General features: G+C 38.0%; 1 protein-coding gene across 1 annotated transcript in view; it reads left to right on the top strand.

The window, feature by feature from the left end:
* Window positions 1–558: 558 nt before the first annotated feature.
* The window catches only part of LOC141568658 (uncharacterized), a 51,324-nt gene continuing 30,781 nt past the window's right edge, over window positions 559–21,101 (top strand). Inside the window, exon 1 of the mRNA XM_074319134.1 lies at window positions 559–692. Coding sequence (XP_074175235.1) covers window positions 559–692 — 134 coding nt within the window. The remainder of the gene's footprint in view (window positions 693–21,101) is intronic.

Below are 21,101 nucleotides of genomic sequence, written 5' to 3' on the forward strand. Positions count from 1 at the left end.
TTACACAACACCATAAATTCAGTACCCAAACCATTTTTTATCTTTGTCTTATCAGTCTCTTGATCCCTTTTCAATATCTGTGTGCTTATTATAATTTGGAAATGCTTTGGTGACACATAAAAAGGATGCTCAAAATAGTGTCCACGTGACGAAGAGAAACCAGGTCTCTATAGGGATTCCTGTTACTAGGGTTGGAGATCACTTGAGGAGAGCTGATTTGGCCTTAAGGCTGGCCCCAGAGCAGACAAGGTCAAAAATTCCTAGCTGTGCAAAAGACCCCAAGATTCCCAGCTCCATTTCTGGAGTCCATCAGGATTAGGTTTTCCAACCAAGTGGCTTCAAGTAGAAGGAGTCCATGGTAAGCAAATGTTGTCGCTCCAGGATTCTGTCTCTATAGAGGTGGTTAGAAAGCAGGGGCAGGATAAAGTGAGGGCCACTGACAAGCTGGACAAAGAACACGGCTCTCAGTGAATGTGTAGGCGCTCAAGATGAGTCTCTAAACCAGAACTGGACCAAGAGCCTTGGTAGCTTATACTGTAAAAGAGCATCATTGGAAGGATGGGGTATGGACACCGGCCCACGGGAGTACATGCCAGGGCTTATCCTCATGTGGATCACGCAGAAGAGAAAAAGCCCATGTTCTGGAGAAGACTACTTCTCAACCAGGTTTTAGATCTCAACTTAATTTGGAGGTGAGGAATTTGATGAAGGAAGGAAGGCAAGGACAAAAAAAAAGGGATAAAAGAGATGCATTTCAGTATAAGCTCAGTACAGACTGATAAATGGAGCCAGACCTGAGGCCAGAACCAAGACAGGCCTGAGGAGTTGGGAAGGCAAAACCAGGGGGAAGCAAAACAGCGGTGACAATGGCCACCTTTGCATTTGTTTGACTTCCATTCTAGCTTCCTAATGGGATCATGAGGGAATTGAACATGTGATAAAAATTTGGCCTCCTTATTTACTTTCCTGTTCCTGCTTCTTTGAACGCATTGAAAACATTTCCTCCCAGCAGTACTAATGCTGAATACTGAAGAATCTAGCCATGTGACATGTCACACCCACTGAGCACCTGATATGTACAAGATATCATCATATCAGGTGCTGGGAAAGGGACAGAAGCGTATATAATATATGACATGGTTGTCCAAAGAGCTAAAATCTATTCATGCCAATGAACTAGGCCACAAATAACAGCACAGTATATGGTACTGAGTGCAATAAACTGCTATGTCTAAACTTAATTGATGAATTTGGTCAAGTGTGTGCCCCTTAGAATCATACCACTACCCCAAGAGGAGAGATCTTTGGGAAAACAATCTTCTCCATCCAGATTGGACATGCATAGGTGTTAGCAATGGCATGACAATCTCGATAGCCTGGTCCCCAGAAACAATTAGATCTGTTGTCAGGGACGTGGATAGCACCATAGAAAGAAAGCCTTCCATTAGTTGACATTAATGCAGCTGTATTCATTTCCTAGGGCCACAAACTGAGTAAATTAAAACAACAGAAATTTATTCTCTCATAGTTCTAGAGGCCAGAAATCCAAAATCAAGTGTTGGCAGGGTTGGTTTCTTTGGGCGGTTCTAAGGGAGAATCTTTTCTTTACCTTTCTCATAGCTTCTCGTGGTTGCTGGCAATCGTTGGTATAACTTGGCTTATCAACGGATCACTCCAATCTCTGCCCCTGTTTTCACATGGCCTTCTCCCCTGTGTTCCTCTCTCTGTCTTCCTTTCTTCTTCTAAGGACACCTCTCATTGACTTAGGGCCCATCCTAAACCCAGAATTCTTAATAACATCTGCAAAGGCCCTATTTCCAAATACTCGTTAAGTCACATGCATAAGCACTGGGGGTTAGGGCTTAGACATAATAGTGCACACCACTATTTAACCCACTACAAAAACCAAGTCCTCTTATCTCTATCATATTTGTCTGTCATAGTAGAGAGGAAAGAAATCTAAAGCTTTGGAACAAATGGGATTTCTTTTAAAAAATCTAGGCATCTTGGAGGAAACACTTGTTGGACCCAAGAATATCAGGATCTTTGCAACTAATGTTTTCACCACTGTTGGACACACCTTGGGAGTCTGCTGATCTTAGCAGTGTCAATCACTTGCATTTGGAAGCCCTGGAAGGTGTGGATACTTGATTATTGCTTAAGAGATGCTACGGTGTTGGGACTGCCTTGACTGAAAAAGTTGTGAGCCTTCTAGACTAGGTTTTATGTGAAGGTGCCTCCCTAACTGGGGAGTAATTTATTATCTGCAGCTCTCACATTTGGGGGTTGGTTAGTGGAAGTGAAGATAACCTCAGGGTCTCTAAGAACTCAGGTGAGGAGAAATTGGGGCGAGAGAATTAAACTGAAAGGCAGAATGGAAAATGAGCTCAGTTCGTGGGAAGGAGAATTTGGGAGAACCGACAGACGGAAAGGTATTTCATCTGAGGTATGCTCCCAGACTGCTATGAGTAGAAAATATAATGTGCTAGACATTCATAAACTGGGACGCGAAGAGTTGTGCCCTGAATGCTACTTGGTTTATACTGCAGGAACATTAAAAACCTAAAAAAAGAAAAGAAAGAGAGGAAGAAATCTGTTCTCTCTCAACAGGAGTCCATCCTTCCTTGACAAAAGCTGAGGGTTAAGAAAGGAGACCAGGATTTATGACATTTGCCATCCCCTTTGTAGTGTATTTGCTTATATTAAAACCAGCATTGAGATCAATAGTCCAACTTGAGATTTTTCAAGGTTGCAAGGATACAAGATGTGATAAAGAAAAATGGTAATAACACGGTTCTGATTTCTGCTTCCCCAGGAACTTGAGTTCTTTGCTGTGGCACAATGGCCACAGGCCTCCTCTCCCAGAGATTTGGAGAGGACAACAAACCAGACTGAGACACAGAGGTTCTGGTGGAGGGACTGCTCAGAACAAGAGTAAAATAAAAGTGTCTCACCCCATTATCGTATTTTGCGTAAGGAGGATGCCAAGTGTGGAGAAAGTGCTAAACAATGTGTTCTTGGCTGGCATACACTAGTCCCCCTTATCCATGGGAGATATGTTCCAGGCCCCTCAGGGGACAGCTGCGACTCTCCATGGATAGTACCAAACCTATATATACTATGTTGTTTCCTTTACATGCATACCTGTAATAAAGTTTAATTTATAAAAAAGGCACAGTAAGAGATTAACAATAATAATAAAATAGAACAATTTTAATATATTGTAATAAAAGTTATGTGAATATTCTCTCTCTCTCTCTCTCTCTCTCTCAAATTATCTTATTGTACTGTGCTGTCCTTTTCACTTAAAGGAAGCACTTTATACCCTGTTTCCCTGAAAATAAGACCTAGCCAGACAATCAGCTCTAATGCGTCTTTTGGAGCAAAAGTTAATATAAGACCCAGTATTATATATTATATTATATTATATTATATTATATTATATTATATTATATTATATTATTATATTATATTATATTATATTATATTATATTATATTATATTATATTATATTATATTATATTATATTATATTATAAAGACCCGGTCTTATATTACAGTAAAATAAGATGGGGTCTTATATTAATTTTTGCTCCAAAAGCATTAGAGCTGATTGTCCAGCTAGGTCTTATTTTCGGGGAAATGCAGTAACTTCTCACTGGCATATTCTAATTGCCAGCATCACTGCCCCTGTACTTTGGGGCCATCGTTAAGTACAATTAGGGTGCCCTGAACACAAGCACTGCGATCCCATGACAGTCAATCTGATAACCCAGCCGGCTGCTGAGTGACTGATGGCAGGGAGGGCACACATTGTGGAGACGCTGGACAAAGGGAGGATTCATATCTGGGGTGGGACACAGAATGGTGCACAATTTAAAACTTAAGAAATGTTTATTTCTGGAATTTTTCATTTAATATTTTCAGGCCATGGCTGACCATGGGTACCTGAAACCACAAAAGTGAAACTGCAGATAGAGGGGACTACAATATACATATTTCAATTTAGAATTATGACCTTTCTATTAGGACAAAAAAAGACAGAAATATACTGTCATGTGGGAGACCCTGCTCACTGCGCCATTTGTCGTGCAGGGCACCCTGCAGGGTCTGTACTCCCGCTCCCCACATAAGAACGCAGGATATGGTGAGGCCAAAAAGGAACACCCACGGAGCCATAGGTAGGGGAGTCAGACCACTATATTCTTGCTGGTGGCTGGGTTGGAGACACAGGAAGCAGGAGCCACAGTGTCCACAACCCGCTGTCCTAACAGCAATCCGTGCTAGCTCAGCCCCCATCTTCTTGCTAGCCCCCATTTTCTGCTAGCGTAGCCACAGCAGTTATATCAGTGGCCAATGGCTCACTGGTTACAGCTGACGGCCAACTAGCCACAGCTGATGGCCATCCAATCACAGTTGATGGCCATTTACTACCTGAGCCAGTACCTGTCTATGAGAGGCCGAGAGCCTGGAAACTACTTTCTGGGGCTCTGTCCCCACATATACCCCAAAGCAAAAACGTATAGAGGTGTTTGGGTTTTTTTGGTTTTTTTGGTGTGTGTTTTTCCCTTCTGTGTGGGCAGCATCAGAGAGAGGTAATGCCCTGTTCCTAACCCCACCCCAGGACATATTCCCACCTCTAAACTCTAAGAAGAGCTTTCCTTTTCCTTAGATTAAGAGGCATCCTACCTGTCTAAGTCTGTAAAGATACCCAGATTAGAGCTAAAAAGAAAAAAAAAAAAAGGTGATAGATAATTTAAAGGGCAGTGTAAACAATAAAACTGTCAAAGGTCAATTGATCCAAACAGTCTGGCAGCCAAAGCCTGCGGGCCGCACTGACAGCGAGTGGCTGCACTTACAAAGCACTGGGTCAGTGAAAGCTTGAGGTGACTGACAGGGAAAATCATTCTTCTTTGGTTCATGCTGTCCAACCACCAAGAATCTCATTAGGAAAATCTTCCCACTGCACAGTGACTTGACACTTCTTTAGCAAATGATTCACCAGGTAAAGACCCTTTAGTTTACAGATGGTTGATTATACTGGTCAACCTATGTAATTGGAAAATGAAGGATATTTTCATGATGAATTCTCTCTTTCAGAGAAGTGCAGACATCTTAAGGATCCACATATGTGTGGTATGTTGACAAAATATAAAATGGCAGTCACTGTTCCCTAGAAATAATTTTATAATTATAATCTAATTCAACTGCGTGAAGAAAAAAAAAGTTTTTTAAGGGAAACCATGCTTTAAGTTTTTTTGGTTCAATCTGGAAGTTCTTTCCATATAAGGTGAGAGGTACATTTTATCTGCAGAGAAACTTTTGTCACTGGAATTTGACCCACGTTAGCTCCGTTGTTCCCGGAGGGTCACATGGCTGTGGAACCTCTCCTTTTGCTCTTTGGAAAGAACCCGTTCTGTTTGGTTTTTTAAAAATTGTTTTCTCATGCACTTTTATTATCTTTTAATATTCCTGCCAGGCTGCTACTTTGGATTAACTAGTTTAACTAGCAATGGATTAATTGATCTCGATTGGCAATGGAACAATCCAGAACCTAATGCAGCATTTATTGATTCCAGTGTAGACAATGGTGTGAATGTGGTCATGTGTCCAGTACACTAGAATAAATAAGCAAGCTTATTACTAACGTTCCATGAACAAAAAAATACCTACATAAGTGTACCACAACCCAGATGTTAAAATCAGTTAGGAAAATAAGTTTAATAAAAATTTCGCTTATTCTATGACATTACGATTTATTTTTGTTGGGTCTCAAGGGTTTTCTGAGAACATAGGAAATTATAGTTGCAATTTTTGCTGGACTTGTGATTGTATCATCAAGTACTATAAAAAAAAAGAAGGGAAAGGAATTGGGACAATTAGCGTAAGAAAAGATACATTGCATATTTAGGTAAAGAGAATGCAGGTTGCTAATTATTATCTATTTGATTCTAGAATTTATATTTAAAAGTACCTCAAACTATTACGTGTATTGTATGATGTTATCAGAGAAAACCTTTGGCATAAGTATTAAAAGTCTATTTTTACCACTTTAAATTTTAACCTTTTGAGAAAGATTTTTCGCTATGAACAAATTGTGAATGTATGTTACAGCAATAGAAAATGGAAATTCAAAGACCTTATTAAAAAAACCTCTTATCTAAATATCCACAGCACATATAATATGGCTTATTTAAGAATCTTTACACAAGGTAAGGCAATGCCAACTGAAGTTTGAGCTCGAGTGGAAAAAATACAGCTATTCTTTGTCTGACCCCTACTGTTTGCAGCAAGTAAGTGTGGAGTCCAAAAATATCGAAGGAAAAACCTGGAAGTCTCTTTCAAGAAATGGCATTTTGTTTCACTCAAAGCAAGAAAAAACAAAGAAAAAAAATGTGCTCCAGAAAAAATAATTCACCCTCACAAAACTATATTCTTAGAACACACGAACACAACCTAGAAGGAATCTTACAGAATTTTCAAATTAAGCCTCTGCATCTGATAGAAGGGATGTCTGAGAAAGACTGCAGGGCTGTGGAGCAGTTTGAATAGGGTTGTGGGGCCCACTTCTTTCTTACCTCACTCCTCTGGTCTCAAATTTGTTCTACAAGAACAGGGAGATAATATTTGGGTTTTCAAACCCTCCCACCATGACCCAGCCACCACCCTGAGAAGCATCACCATCATCACCAGGACAAACAGTGACATCCACCTCCCTTTCCAAGAAACTGGATCTCTGTCCTCCCTGAGTCTGTGAGGACAAACAGATATTACTCAAGTAGAGAGAAAGGCAGAGACAGGCACAGAATTCAAATCTTTCTTAGAACAATCTTAGTTCACACTTTTCTGCTTTCCTTATAGCAAACTATAGTAATCGCTTAGCAATTGTCTACTCCAACCATGATTTCTATGGCTTTCCTCTTTGAAAAAGAGCTTCTTACAAATCAACCAGTTATGTTTTCTTCACCATTTCTCTGCTTGTGGATAATATCTTGTAGTTGGAAGCCCTCTGAGATTTTGCATGAAATGTTCCATCATGTGAAAGTATCAACCAGTTGCCTGTATTTTTCTTCATGGCTTCAAAACAGAAAAGGAGAATGCATTCCATTGATTTTGGTTGTTTGTTTGTTTGTTTGCGGTTTTCTTGTTTTGTTTTTTTCCATATGACATATAACATCCATTGCTTTTGTCTCTTTGCTCCTTTATAGTTCATACAATCCTCAATATTTCCCCACATCTTAAAACACTTTTTATTCAAATATTCATCCTCTTTCCTGGGTACTTAATTCATCCTGTTCACAAAAATTTTCCCACAGGTGTCTACTTTTAGGTTTTCAAATAACTCAGTTTTGTTTCCATATTAATAAGAACACTTGTCCTAATTAGTTTCTCTAATTCTAAACCGGGAAATTGTCCCTTGGGTGTTTTAAGATACTTTAGCCAAGACACGACCTTTCAGATTGGTTGTTTAGCAGAAGCCAACATATCTGGTGTCCCAATTACACTTAATTATTTCATGGGGAATATTGCTAAATGGCTCAAAGAAGGTCATGCTTGAAGAGAAGATAATTATTCATCTCTGCTCTCTTGTGCTTCTTTCTAATAGACTGAACATTTGGAATATAAAAACTCTTTTTAGAGATAATGAAAACAACTTTTAATAAAAGTCTTTAAATATTTTGAAGGATAGATGTGCATTTATTTCAGTTCAATTGCTGTGTCTAGAAGTCTGGCAGGATGAAAAGCAGGAAATGCACGCTGAGAGTAATCATTTCTAAGAGTGGACCTCCTTCCCTAACCATGACCACAGTGGTCTCTGACATCTCTGTTCCTGTCTCAGCACAACAGTCCCCTGCTTTTCAAGTCTGTGGTCCAACTCCCATCATTTGTGTGAGCTCCTCCAAAAGTGTTCTGAGAAATCCCTCTTTTTGCTAAGAAATTACTGTTGTTGCATCCAAAATCCTAGCCAACACAGAAATTATTTCTAAAAAGCGAGTTGTAAACAATAGACTCTCAAGGAAATAGGGGAATTTGGACCTAGTCATCTGTCTGAGATAAAGGAGAAAGCAGTACAATTCCCAGTAATAAGCCCATGGAAATTTAGAGCTTCATAGAGTAAGCAGGCAAAATAAATCAATAAATCTATCTAATTAAATTATCACATCCATTCATCAAAAACCAAATTCCTTTTAGCGTAAGGTTTTCAGTGACTGCACTGCTGCTGTCATGAAAAGAATATAAACAATGTAACGACCTCAGACTGTAAAAAGTCAAGTAGCAACATTTAAGTAAAAGAGGCAAAGTGAACATGGTTACCCTAATAAATAGCAGGTAGCCACATGTAATCACATGCTCTGAGCACCGTCTTATTCATGATGGATAATTGACCAAGAATTTCCTGGAACCAATATATATAAGTAGCCTGATAATGTCCTGCTTTGTTTGTATGGGGAAAAAAGCCATATCTGAGGAACAGAAGCCACTCTTCAGCTACCACAATAGAAAATTGTAATCCTTATTCAACTTCTAGATGCTAATTAACTCATAGACAAAGAGTCCCTTGACTCAAGACTGGGAACTCTTCAAAAGAACTCTGCAGTAAATTCATTGTGCTGTATATTTTGAATAGATGTTTTTGAAAATTGTCAGATTTCCCATGCTGATTCCTTGATTATTGGTTATTTCTTGCATCTCAGAGTTTTATCTTGGATCATTTTCATTTAGTGCAGTTCTGCTGGGGCAATTTATTTTCAGAATACTTTGAAGAATTTTTTCTTTAATTTTATTTTTAGCATTTTATTGTCATTGTATATATTTATTTTTATTTGTCCTCTTTAGGATTTAGAGTTTTTTAATTCATGAATTGATTTTTTTAAATTGTCACCTTTTTTTGTTTCAAGTGTACAAAACAATGCAATAGTTAGATATAAAACTGTCATCTTTTCAAATATTGTTTCTGCTCATCCTTTCTCTCCTTTTTTTCAGGGACTCATCTTTAAACTTTTGCACTCCATCCTTTATGTCTTTGGCATTCTTTTCTGTGCTTTTAATCATGTTTTAATCTCTACATGCTTCATTCTGGATAATTTCTTTGGATCTGTCTTCTAGTTTATTAATTGTCTCTTCAGTCCTGCCTAATCTGTTGTTAACCTATCTATTAGTTCTTGATTTCTTCTTTAAATCTACTATGTCACTGTTTACACTTTTCTACTTGTAGATAGATGTTTTCAAGCTTTACTTCTATATATCTAAGCATAGAGAGCATTACTGTTTTACAGCTTGTCTCTAATAATTTCTATATTTGAAATTTGTGGGGCTTTTTACTTTGTTTATGCAGATTACTGTTCACAGTGTATTCTTTCTATAGCTGGATGTTTTTCTGTCATCACATAACATATTTTATTTATTTATTTATTTATTTATTTATTTATTTATTTATTTATTTTTAATTTGAAAACTAAAAGAGGATATTTTCCTACAGGAAGTTGTGTTTTTTGTTTTTCTCTCTAGGACCCAAGTGACATTACACTTCAGGAGTAGCTTAATTTAAGTTCAAAGATTGAGGTTCTCACAATGAAAACAAGAACTACACGTAGGAGCGAGGGCTGTTTTATCTTTGGTTCACTCTTATCCTGTGAAAGCAGCCCTTCAGAATCCCAGCTTAATGTGTATGTGTTTACAGTGGGGAGCATGGCAAGTCAGTTATCTTACTCCCCACTATAAGTGCCCTGTAACTGACTTCCATTTCTTTTGCTGTCAAACTCACAGCTCCACAAACTTCTATATTAGCAAATGAAAGTATCTTTGAGTATTGAGCTTGTCTCTGGGCTCCCATTTTCTCCAGTAATTGCTCCAATCTGATTCTCTCTTACAATGCTGAATATAGAACGTTTTTTATATATTTCTTTTACTTTTTTAAGGGTTAATCTAGATGGGCTAGTGCAAAGTACCAACATAACCTTTTTCTACTTTTTGACTCTATTATTGTATAGTGTATATGGTTAATTGTTCTATAATCTCATCTTTATTTTCCTTTCATGTTTCCTTTAAAGTCCTTTGTTAGGGAAACAAAACTTTATTTTTGTTATTTATGTTTTAAAAATCAAGTCAAATAAAATAGATGACTACTAGATTAAGTAATTCATTATCAATAATATAATAGTGTGAATTTGGGTGAACGTTCAAGCCAACCATATCTACACCTAAGAAGTGCTATAACATCAAATGTCAGCTTTACATATGTATATGTGGTCAATGGGGAAAAATTGTAAGATATACACTAGTTTTCTCTGTATTATGGCTTAAGAGTAAAATTAATTTTTTCTCACACTTTTCTATGCAATAAACATAATCAGAACAAAGCAAGTATTATTCTTAATGTGCAACTCCATTGTTGCAAATAGTGCAACAACCCCAAAGACATAAAGAAAATAATTCTCTCATGCCTATATGGATGGCAGACAAATAGCAAAATAGATAAATAGTTAGATATGCAGTAAACAGATATGGAAAGATAGTAAATTTTCGCAATTTCAAATGTGCACTCCCATAAAATATTTGGGGTAGAAATGACTTTCCCATCTAGTCTGAGGCTCTAGGTAACCTATAATACATTGGTTTGTTGGTGAAAAGAGTTTTACTGCTCATTCATGCACAACGTGGAATTACCTGCTTGTAAATATGGCAGAGAAAAATGTATTCTTAGCCTTCCTTGAGTAATTAGTTATTATTCTCATTTTGGATTAAGAAGAGTTTTATTGCTAGAAATGAAATCATGAGTGTATCTGTAATATAAAGACTATGAAGAGGCTTTGTATATTTATTCTGTGACTTTTCTTATAGCAATCAATTTCAAGTTTACCTGAATGGCTATTCTTTCACCAAATATATTTATATATTGCATAACTTGCTAAAACTTTCTCAAGTATTTAAAAATGTTAATTTAAAATTACTTTTTGAGGAACCCAAGTTTATTTCACCTTTGGCCAATAAAATAAGTTTTAAAGGAAGTCTAAAGTTTCTTATGCAATAACTCAGAATTGTCTTATTTTAAAGAGATGGCTTTTGTGAAAATAGAAAGGACTTTTCCAGGCCGACCAAGAAAGATCAGACAATGAGAACCAAGTCCACTTTTACCATGTGCAGGAACTTGCAGCCCCATGAAGTTCTTGTCACAAAGCAGTGCCACTTCATGTGTGGTGGGTCATGAGATTATGGTGTGGAGCAGAGTGACAGGATATGACCTTACCTTACAGAGGTCAAGGGAGGACTGCGTACATGCCTCCTAGCTTCTTCACTCCTCCCAAAGTAAAAGACATACTTTCAAAAGTCTGTATTTTTATCCACCTTGATTGAAATACAACTTACACTGTGTGCGATGTCAGAGGGGTAGTGAATGGGGCGGGTTGTCACTGTGTAAGGGATATAAATGATAAATGTCTTAACTATTACATTGTTTTGTGCACCTGAAACTAATTAAAACATGTTAAAGAAAGATATATAGCTTACATTTAATAAAATGCACTCATTATAAGCATACAATTCAGAGTTTCAAAATGCATATATCCACCGACACAAACAAGAAATGGAACATTTCGGGTCCTCCCCAATCCTTAGCAGTCAGTACCGTCCCACACCAGGCTGCAGACAAATGCTGATCTATTTTCTGTTACTATAGGTTAGATTTCAAATTAGACTTTAAATACTGAGTGACAAATAACTAATTATATAAAACCAACTCTGTGAAGGATGGTGTAAACTTGTTGCCCCTCATTTAAGAAACCAAGCCTGCTATTCTAAAATAACACTCATAAACACGCCTCTCTGAATACACTCTATGTCAGTGCCAGCCCACAAAGGGTTTGTTAACAATGCATTTCAAGATATATGCATGATTTATGAGGGTACCTAGAAACTTTTACAACAGTTTGGAATTGCCAAGTCATCCAACTGCATGATCATATTTCTTAGAAGTTCAATGTACTGTATTTCATAAAAGCATTGGTCAGCAACACGGTGGAAATTTAAAAACAAAATGAAAGTTGGTACTTCACAACAGACAATTAGAGAAGCGCCACTCAAGTACACTCTCCATCTCCCCACCTCCAGTAGTTTGCTTTTCTTCCTCCTGTTCTTTGAGTAGTGGCCTTGAGGCTTTTAAAAGGTATGCACTGAGTCTAGCAAAGGAAAAGTGCATTTGTCAAGATTTTTAAAATATATAGAAGTAGAGAAAGAAATCCTCAGTGATTCATCTATACTTAAACCAACACAAGTGTCCAAGCAAGAAAAAAGTCACTCATTAATAGAAAGGCTGAAGAAATTGCTGCTGCCCATTAGTTGATTTAAACTAATGATGCAAGTAGCCGTTAGTTCAAATAATGGTAATGGACCTTCTGAAGAGTGATTTAGTGAAAATGTCCCAGATGCCCTCATTCTGCAAAAGGCTCAGAAGAGTTAAAAAATATTGAGGTATTTATTTTCTAAACTAAGGGTGAAAAAATAATTGAAGTAAAAGCAATACATAAGGATATTCTTTCGCAATACAAACTAATAAATTACTCTAAAAATCCCTAATATGTTGTGTCCTGTAAAATGATTTACCACTAATAATATTGGCAAACACATATAACATGCATTATATGTCAGGCACTGTTCAAAGTGTTTGACATATATTATTTCCTTTAACCTTCATACCAATCCTATGAGGTAACCACTAGTACCATCATTTTACAGATGAAGAAACTAAGAATAGAAAGCTTGACATAATACAACTAATCAGTAGTCAAGCTGGGTTTTAAACTCAGATAATGTGGCTACCAAGTCTGTGTGCCTAACTTCTGTTTGCTGTCTCTTTGCTGTTGAGAAACTTACCCTTCATGACAGAAGAAGCCATTAAAGGAGAGAGAGAAAAAAAAGAAAAAAGAAGGAGGAGGAAGGAGAGGTGGGGAAGAAGAGAGAAGAGGGGAGAGGGAGAAGGAGAGGAACAGGAAGACCAGAGGGAGAGGATGCTGTATCCAAGGCATTTTCCCACTAACCTGTTATATCATTTAGCAGGTTAAGGCATTGAGCATTAACTCGTTTTCCTTTTCTAGAATAATTCCCCAGTGGTTTTTTTCTAATCGTGATGGGATTATATAATGCCATAACAATCAACTGGAAAATTAAAGAAAAAATAAAACACTAATCAATCTTTTTTTAATGAGATTAAACAACTATTTATTTTTCCAATGTAAATAACCATCTACTTTGAGTGCTATTAAGTCATGGTCTACTTTGATAATGGCTTAAAGTCTAATCCAGAAAAAATGCTAATATGGTACTGCTGATATTATGCTTCACTGCTGATGGCGCAAGGTGCCCATTCTGCACTTGAATTTCTTCTTTTATTTTACATCTCTCTGGATCCAAGTATCACACATCCTCTATACATTAGGAGGGCATTCTGGCTTATGTCTCACAAAATTAATAGAAAATTCCAGATTTTGATCATATTACAGAAATTCTATGACTTGAATTTTTAAGTCTGGAAGACTTTGAGTGGGTGGAGAACATTTAGAAAACTCAGTTTTTTTCATGCTATTTCCACTAAAATAGGACTGATTACTTCTGCTATGGATTTAAGTGAGATGTTTAGCTTCTTAACATTGTACATTATGTCTATTCATTTCCCATCAATTCAAAAACTAGACTCAAAAATATCTTTCAAATATATCAGCACCAAAGAAAGTATGTCTTCCCAGAGTTTTCCATAATGACAAATGCTTTCCATGCAAATTCTCATTTAGATTCCCCTTAAAGTTAAAGCAGTCACTTAATTAAAAGAAAAGTATGAAACTTTACATCATACTTTTTTGAGGTTGATGATACATAGGCTATTGTGTACGTTCTATTATAGCCATCGTAAACATAACAAGGACACAAATTTTGCATTAGAAAAAAAGTAAATTTGAGGGTTAAAAAAAGATGATCTGAAAAGTCAATTCACTTCATTGAAGAGCATCATTAGACAAGTACCATACACTGTAATAAAACTATATTATTGTTTTCTATACAGGATTTTTTATTTGAAAAACGGCAAAGCATGAAATGCAAATTTCAAAACAATTATACCTGAAAGCATGATACAAGTCCTTGGCAAAAGCAACAGGAGAAATTTATACACCAGATTAGTGACAGATTAGTTCCATAAACATTTAATCCACTGACAGCTGAAGATTTTGAATTGATCACAGCTGGACGAGGTGCACAGAAACATCTCATAACAACACTGGATGCTAAAATATGAGGAACACGTCAGCAGTGGTTTGAAATATCACATTCACTACTGTATATTTTAGCTGAGATTTATTTTCTAGAAATGACAAAAGCCGTTTTTCTCTCATTGTTGTTACCACCAAGCATGAGAGAATTAAGATGTTTAGGCATTTCATAAAGAGACACTCACTCATCATATTTCCTTAAATAAATTCTCCTGTCCTCAAGTTCGCCTCTCTGTATTTATTGACTGAATGCTAGGTGTCAGCCACTCTGCTAACTACTGTAAATAGAATGGTAAACAAGCTATGATCCCCGCCTCTAAAGACTTGTCAGTGGAGACAAACAATCAAAGAGCTAATATGTATATGGTTTTAATCATCCACACATACACAGAGTGATTAAATGTCTACAAAAACATCAACACATTATTTGAACGGCTTCTGTCTGGGAAAAACTCCAAAAAGACTACTCTTATTCTAGGAAAATTATTTTAAAATATAGCTCAAAAAAGTAAGAATAAAACATGGTGGGCTAAACCCATAATAGAAGTCATAAAAGTGAAATGTCCTCCCAGGTCTTTGAAAAGCTCTGACATATGCATGAGAATCTAGAAAGCCCATGTATGTGAAAGGCTGTGTGCAGGCCAAGGAAAGACATGAAAAAGCCTTAATATATGTCAATAGAGCCATTATTTAACATGTAGCACACACAATTTTTTCCACATTATTCTTCATAATCCTTTTATTCTTTAATAATCGATCTATCTCTTTATCCCCATATATTTGAACCCTTCTTGCAAAGGAGCAGATGAGTTCAAAATATGATAACTTCCAAGAAAGCATACTAATAATGAAAAGATACAATTTTTTTGCAGTTAGAAAAGTGCAATATATTGTGAATTTTAACAATATAATTACCCCAATGCCTCAGGTGTATAATAGCATACCAGTCAAGGACTATCTATTGTTGTTCTAAATAGATGGTCCACAGTGTCAAGTCACCCAAGAACGAGCTCCTTCAAAGAGAATTCAAAAGCTATTGGCTACATATACAGCCATAAAATGAATGAATCCTGACTGCCTAATGTGTTTCATGCTTCTAGGAATATAACTTCGCCTTCAGCAATTTAAAAGACCTTCTTAAGGTACAGTCTCCATGGAAACCTCAACTTCATACTCTGCTCTCAGCCTTTGTACCCTGGAAAAATATCCTCTTGAATATATGTTGGAATGGCTTGTCCATGGAATGGCTTTTCATATTTTGTGAAAAATGCTTGAAACCTAAGCAAACTCTTTATTCCTGTTATCAAAACACAGGTTTTAGAAGAGAACTAAAGTTGTATAATAAAGAGTCTGTATGAGTATATTTTCTGACTGGAAAGTTGTTGTTTTGTTTGTTTTTGTTTTGGTTCTTTTGTTGCTGTTGCTGTTGTTGTTAAAAGTATGAACACTTAAGTGCCATCACAGGGTAGTTGAAACTGGGATGTCACAGTTTAGAAATCAGGATATCTGAGTTACAATCCTCACTATTATTACAAGAAACTTAGCTGAAGCACTTAATCTTTACCAGCCTCAGTTTTCTCCCTTGTGAAACGAAGGGGTTGAACTTGAATTTTTTTAGACTCTTCATACCTTAAACACCCTATGCCCCGGTGATTTCCAAGACTAACTCAAATTCTGGACAATTCTGGCAATAGAGTGTAAGATCCCAGAGTCTTAAATGAACCCAAGCATTGACACCAGGCCTCACCCACGTAAGATTTTTATTCCCATCATCAGGAGTGGGAAGGTTGGGCTGTGTGGAGTGTCAAGTACATTAGGCTTCCCCAGAAGTTTCTCTTCCATCCGCACAGGTCAAGATGGAGGATACACACCTCCTCCTACATCAACAGGACCCTCTTCCTTTAGACTGTACACTCCTTCATCAGGAACGATGAAACGCACACCTTTTTGTCCCCTAACACCCCACTCTGCTTTCTGCATCCATAGGAACGAAACTCATTATGCCTTTTTCCCCTCCTTGCCAGTCACCACTAGAAGCCCTCAGAAAAGTCACCCCTCATCTATCCTCCAGTCCCCAATCCCTGTATAACTCTGCACTGTCCCTTTTCTTTCTTCTTCTCTCGCCTCTCTCCATCTCTAACTCCAGGAATCCTTCCATGTGCCCTTCAGAACTCACCGTCCGTCATCAGTAAAATCCTCCATATTCTCAACCTCATTCCTAAGTCTTCCTTTCACCTTCCTTGTAGAGTAGAAGCCTGGCTCTCCCCAAGACACTACTTCCCCTGTAACACTCTCTTGAAATAGCTGTTTTTCTCCTTGTAAACAATACCTTCTCTGTATTGTTCCACTCAGAAGTGGAGCAGATACCCTTCTTCTTTGTTCTTCTCACTTTTAAATCATCTTCTCTTTCTTTTCTCCAAAACCTTCCAGATGTGAAGATCATGTCATAAAACAATACCATTTATAATCCTCAATTTTGCTGTCACTTAGGGACTCTCAGGTAATCGCCATACATTTCTCGATGACTCTAGCTCCTTGATCACTATCATCATCTCCTAGGATAGGGACTCTGTCCTGACTTAATTCCTGGACATTTCTTTTTCTTTTCTTTTCTTTTTTTTTTTTTTTTATTAGAGTTTGTTGGGGTGACAATTGTTAGTGAAGTTACATAGATTTCAGATGTACAATTTTGCAATACGTCATCTGTATATCACATTGTGAGTTCACCACCCAGAATCAGTTCTCTTTCCGTCACCATATATTGGATCCCCTCCCCCTTTACCCTCTGGCAACCACTAAATTACTGTCTGTGTCTATGAGGTTTTTTTCTTCATTTGTTTGTCCCATTCTTTTACTGTTTTCAGTTTTATATACCACATATCAGTGAAATCATACGGTTCTCTGCTTTTTCTGTCTGACTTGTTTCGCTCAGCATTACTCTCTCAAGATCCATCCATGTTGTCACAAATGTTCCTATATCATCTTTTCTTACTGCCGAATAGTATTCCATTGTGTATATATACCACAACTTCTTTATCCATTCATCTTTCGAAGGACATGTCTTGGCTACTGTAAATAAAGTTGCAATGAACATTGGAGCACACATGTCTTTATGGATAAATGTTTTCAGATTTTTTGGAGAGATACCCAAGAGAGGGATTGCTGGGTCATATGGTAATTCTATTCGTAATTTTATAAGGAACCTCCACACTGCCTTCCATAGTGGCATCAAATTCAGAATGTATAAGTTCAGCACATTTTCTCCATTTCATCATTAAAATAATTAAAAGGCTCACATTACGATAATATTAATAGAAATATTTTCTGATAGTAGAATTATATTAGAAAAATATGTATCACAAAAAGTACATTGTGATTCACTAAATTATACCAAATAATACTTTAAATATAAATTACAAAAGATTCTCTTACTCCTTTAAATTAACATAAATAGTATTTGACCATGTTTCACAGCACTTAGATTTACTCTGTTAGTTCTTCATCCAAACTGGTCTTTAAAAGGAACAGGTAAGATTTAAGTGATTAAAACAAAAATAATGAAGCAATAAGCTTATATCTTGGGAAAAATGGCAGAGAAAAATCAGAGGAAATCTTGGGCCCAACTGAATTTTATCATAGTGCAAAATTCCAAAGAGTTATATGACCGCAACTGACTCACAGGAATCAAATCACAGACAGCACCCAACTTCACTAATGATTAGTAAAGATACTGACAAAGAGTCTCTGAAAACTCAAGCCAGGCTCCTTGGAGCCTGCTTCTTTAATCTGCCCATCAACTGTGACCTACAAAGACTTGAACAAACACAACCTTAGTTCCCAACAGCTCAAGGCTGCATCCCTAGGATGACCCCAGCCAAGTTAAAAGTTCCTGCCTAGAGAACTCCAGGCTGCCAAAGAGTTTACTGTTAGTTCCAGCCGACACCTGAAAGATAGAGCCCCATCTCCCCGATTCTGTGTGAGGATTGGAGCTGAACTTCCATAAGTGCCAATTAGCAAATCCAGATGGCTTTCATATGGACCAAGTCCAATTTTCAATAGTTTAACGACCAGTTCCTGACTCTATTATTAGCCACATCTTTTTTTATGAATTGCTCAGTGAGCTCTGCAAGTAGAGCAACACTTCCATCCAGTAATCCGGCCTCTAACCACAGCGGGGAGGCTGGCTGCCTCTGGCTCACCACAGATCCTTGTAGAGTTGTGGAGAATAAAGCTGAAAAACCACAGGATATTAGCATCCTAGCATGCCCTTTGAAGAAACAGGAGAGCCAAAATCAGTTCTCACTCTTCTCAGAAGAAGTGGATTATGGTAAATCTCTAAAGCATAATTTAAAAAACAAAAGGAACAAGATTCCAAGACCTTTCCAGTGCTATCACACCAATGGAACCCTTGGTTTTATTAAAGAATTAAAATATAATTCTTGGCAACTATTTACTACTTGGAATATATAGCATTAAGAAACATTACATTACTGGCCTGGATAAAGTATAATAGAAATTCTTACTCATTAATACTCTGCAAACTTCCTAAGACTGCCAGTCCAGAATTGGTGTATATGTATATATCTCAGCTGTTAGGTTCACCGTAATACTTTATCACAGACAACAAAACCAAGCTATTCTCAATTCCGCCTTGAGTCAGTCCCATGTTAAGCTTTCCCTCTAAAATCCCCAATTTGTGGGTCTGCCACAAATCTTGGAGTTAAAGACAACAGTTAAGAACATATCAAAGAGTCTATTGCAATAAAAAAAAAAACTAAAAAAAAAACCTCATTTGTGGCCCTGTCATGCTTTCATGAACTAGTCCGTTGAAAGTTTAGGCCTCAATAAATCTTATTTATTGCACATTCCAACCCTTGCAGAAACGGATTTCCACTTAGATTTATAATTGCAATCTTTGACTCCCTGTATTGTTTCTAACTAAAACTAAAGCTGCCTATAAATACTTTGAACAATTTTTTTCAGAGAGAATACTCTGATGCCTTTCATGTTTGATACTAAGAAAATAGAAGGAATATGTATGTTCTTATGAGTGACATCTAAAAATATTAGTTATAGAAGCAGAATGTTCCCAAAACCTCCATGTTGGCTGTTGAGAATCAGGAAGGATATCTTGGCCCTGGAGGTTCCCCCAAAGTAGCCAGGGACTCCAGCCCTATGCCAGGCTCCCCAGCCCAGAGTATAGGAAGAAGAGCCCCCGCAACATCAGGATGTGGCAAACAGTGGGAATTCTCATCATCTGGGGGGGATGGAAGGCAGTGGGAAACCTAGATGTCCTCTTAAATGGCCCCCACACAGATTCACCGACTCACAGGTACTCACCCTAGGCTCTGGCAGAGGGATGGTGACTCAAGGTCTGTCAGAGGCATATGGGGGACAGACTAAGGTATGTCGCCATGCAGAGAAGACTGTAGAACAGTTGCCATTTTCCCTGTGAGGGGTCCTCCTCTCATGCAGCGGGTAAGCTGGTGCCATTTTTCATGTGTTCAGCCCTACCCCACAGGACCAAATCTGAATCTTATTGGCCTGGTGAGCTCCTCTGGGACCCCACCCCCACCCCCAACTCCCAAAATGCCAGAAGTGCTTTCTCTGTGAGCAGACAGCCTCACCCGAATTATACTCTTTCTTGGAAAACTATCAGAGTCCAAAGGACCCAGGTGGGCGGCTACTGAACTGGGAGTGCTCTGAGACTTTTGCTGAGTTGCTCCAGGCTCCCACTGGCTCCTAACCAAAATTTACATTAATCTGGTGACCATGACTCTTCCCACTCTAGTGACTCCCTGAGACCTAGCCTCAACTAACTTGCATACCCAACAAGGCTCTATCAATGACTGAACCTTAAGGGAGCCGGCAGGTGGCAGCAGGCCTCAGGGTGTCCTGTTTCTTTGTAGTGCTACCCAGGCCCAGTACTGGTGGCAGCCATCCTCGGTTCACAATGTGGCCTCTCCCACATGCCTCCAGGTTTAGAACAGTGAACAATTGTGGATCATTTTATAGCTCCAACCAAGTAGCTCTGGCTGGTCACAGGCAGTGGGTGACCTGGACTTGCACCACAGCCCCGCCCAAGAAGCCCCAGAACTAGCAGCAGAGCTTCAGACTAGAGCAGAGCACTGCCCAGTTAGCCCCACAAGTGGCATACAAAAAGGGCAGACTCAACAAGCACTAGGGCCCACTGTGGCGAATCCTCAGTGGGTTAAGCCCCCCACACAGCAACCTATAAGCTGTGGACATGGCGACACCCCACAGCCAATCAGCCTGAGAGTCTGTCCCACCCATTGACATGCCAATATCAATCAAGGCTCAACTATAACAGGAAGGCACACACAACCCACACAAGGGACACTCCTGGAGTACCTGGAGCACATGACCAGAGAGACTGTGCCAGGACACCTACTACATAAGGTCATCTGGCCAATACTGGGAGACTTAGCAGACCTACTTAATACATAGAAACAAACAAAGAGAGGGAACCAAAATGAAGAAAAAAAGAAAGGTGTCCCAAATGAAAGAACAGGAGAAAACACCATAAAAAAAAACTAAACAAAATGGAGGCAATCAAACTATTAGAGACAGAATTCAAAACAATGGTTATAAAGATGCTCAAGGAACTTAGTGAGAACTACAACAGAGAGATAGCAAGCACAAAAAAGGACATAGAAACCATAAAAAAGAACTAGCCCAAAGTGAAGAATACAATAACTAAAATGAAGAAGGAATCACCAGCAGACCAGATGAAGCCAGAACCAAATCAGCAATTTGGAAGACAAGGTAGCATAAAACACTCAACTGGATCAGTAAAAAGAAAAAAAGAAAAAAACTAAACAAA

The sequence above is a fragment of the Rhinolophus sinicus genome, linkage group LG14 (assembly GCF_036562045.2).
Source record: "Rhinolophus sinicus isolate RSC01 linkage group LG14, ASM3656204v1, whole genome shotgun sequence".
In the NCBI taxonomy this organism is placed as follows: Eukaryota; Metazoa; Chordata; class Mammalia; order Chiroptera; family Rhinolophidae; genus Rhinolophus; species Rhinolophus sinicus.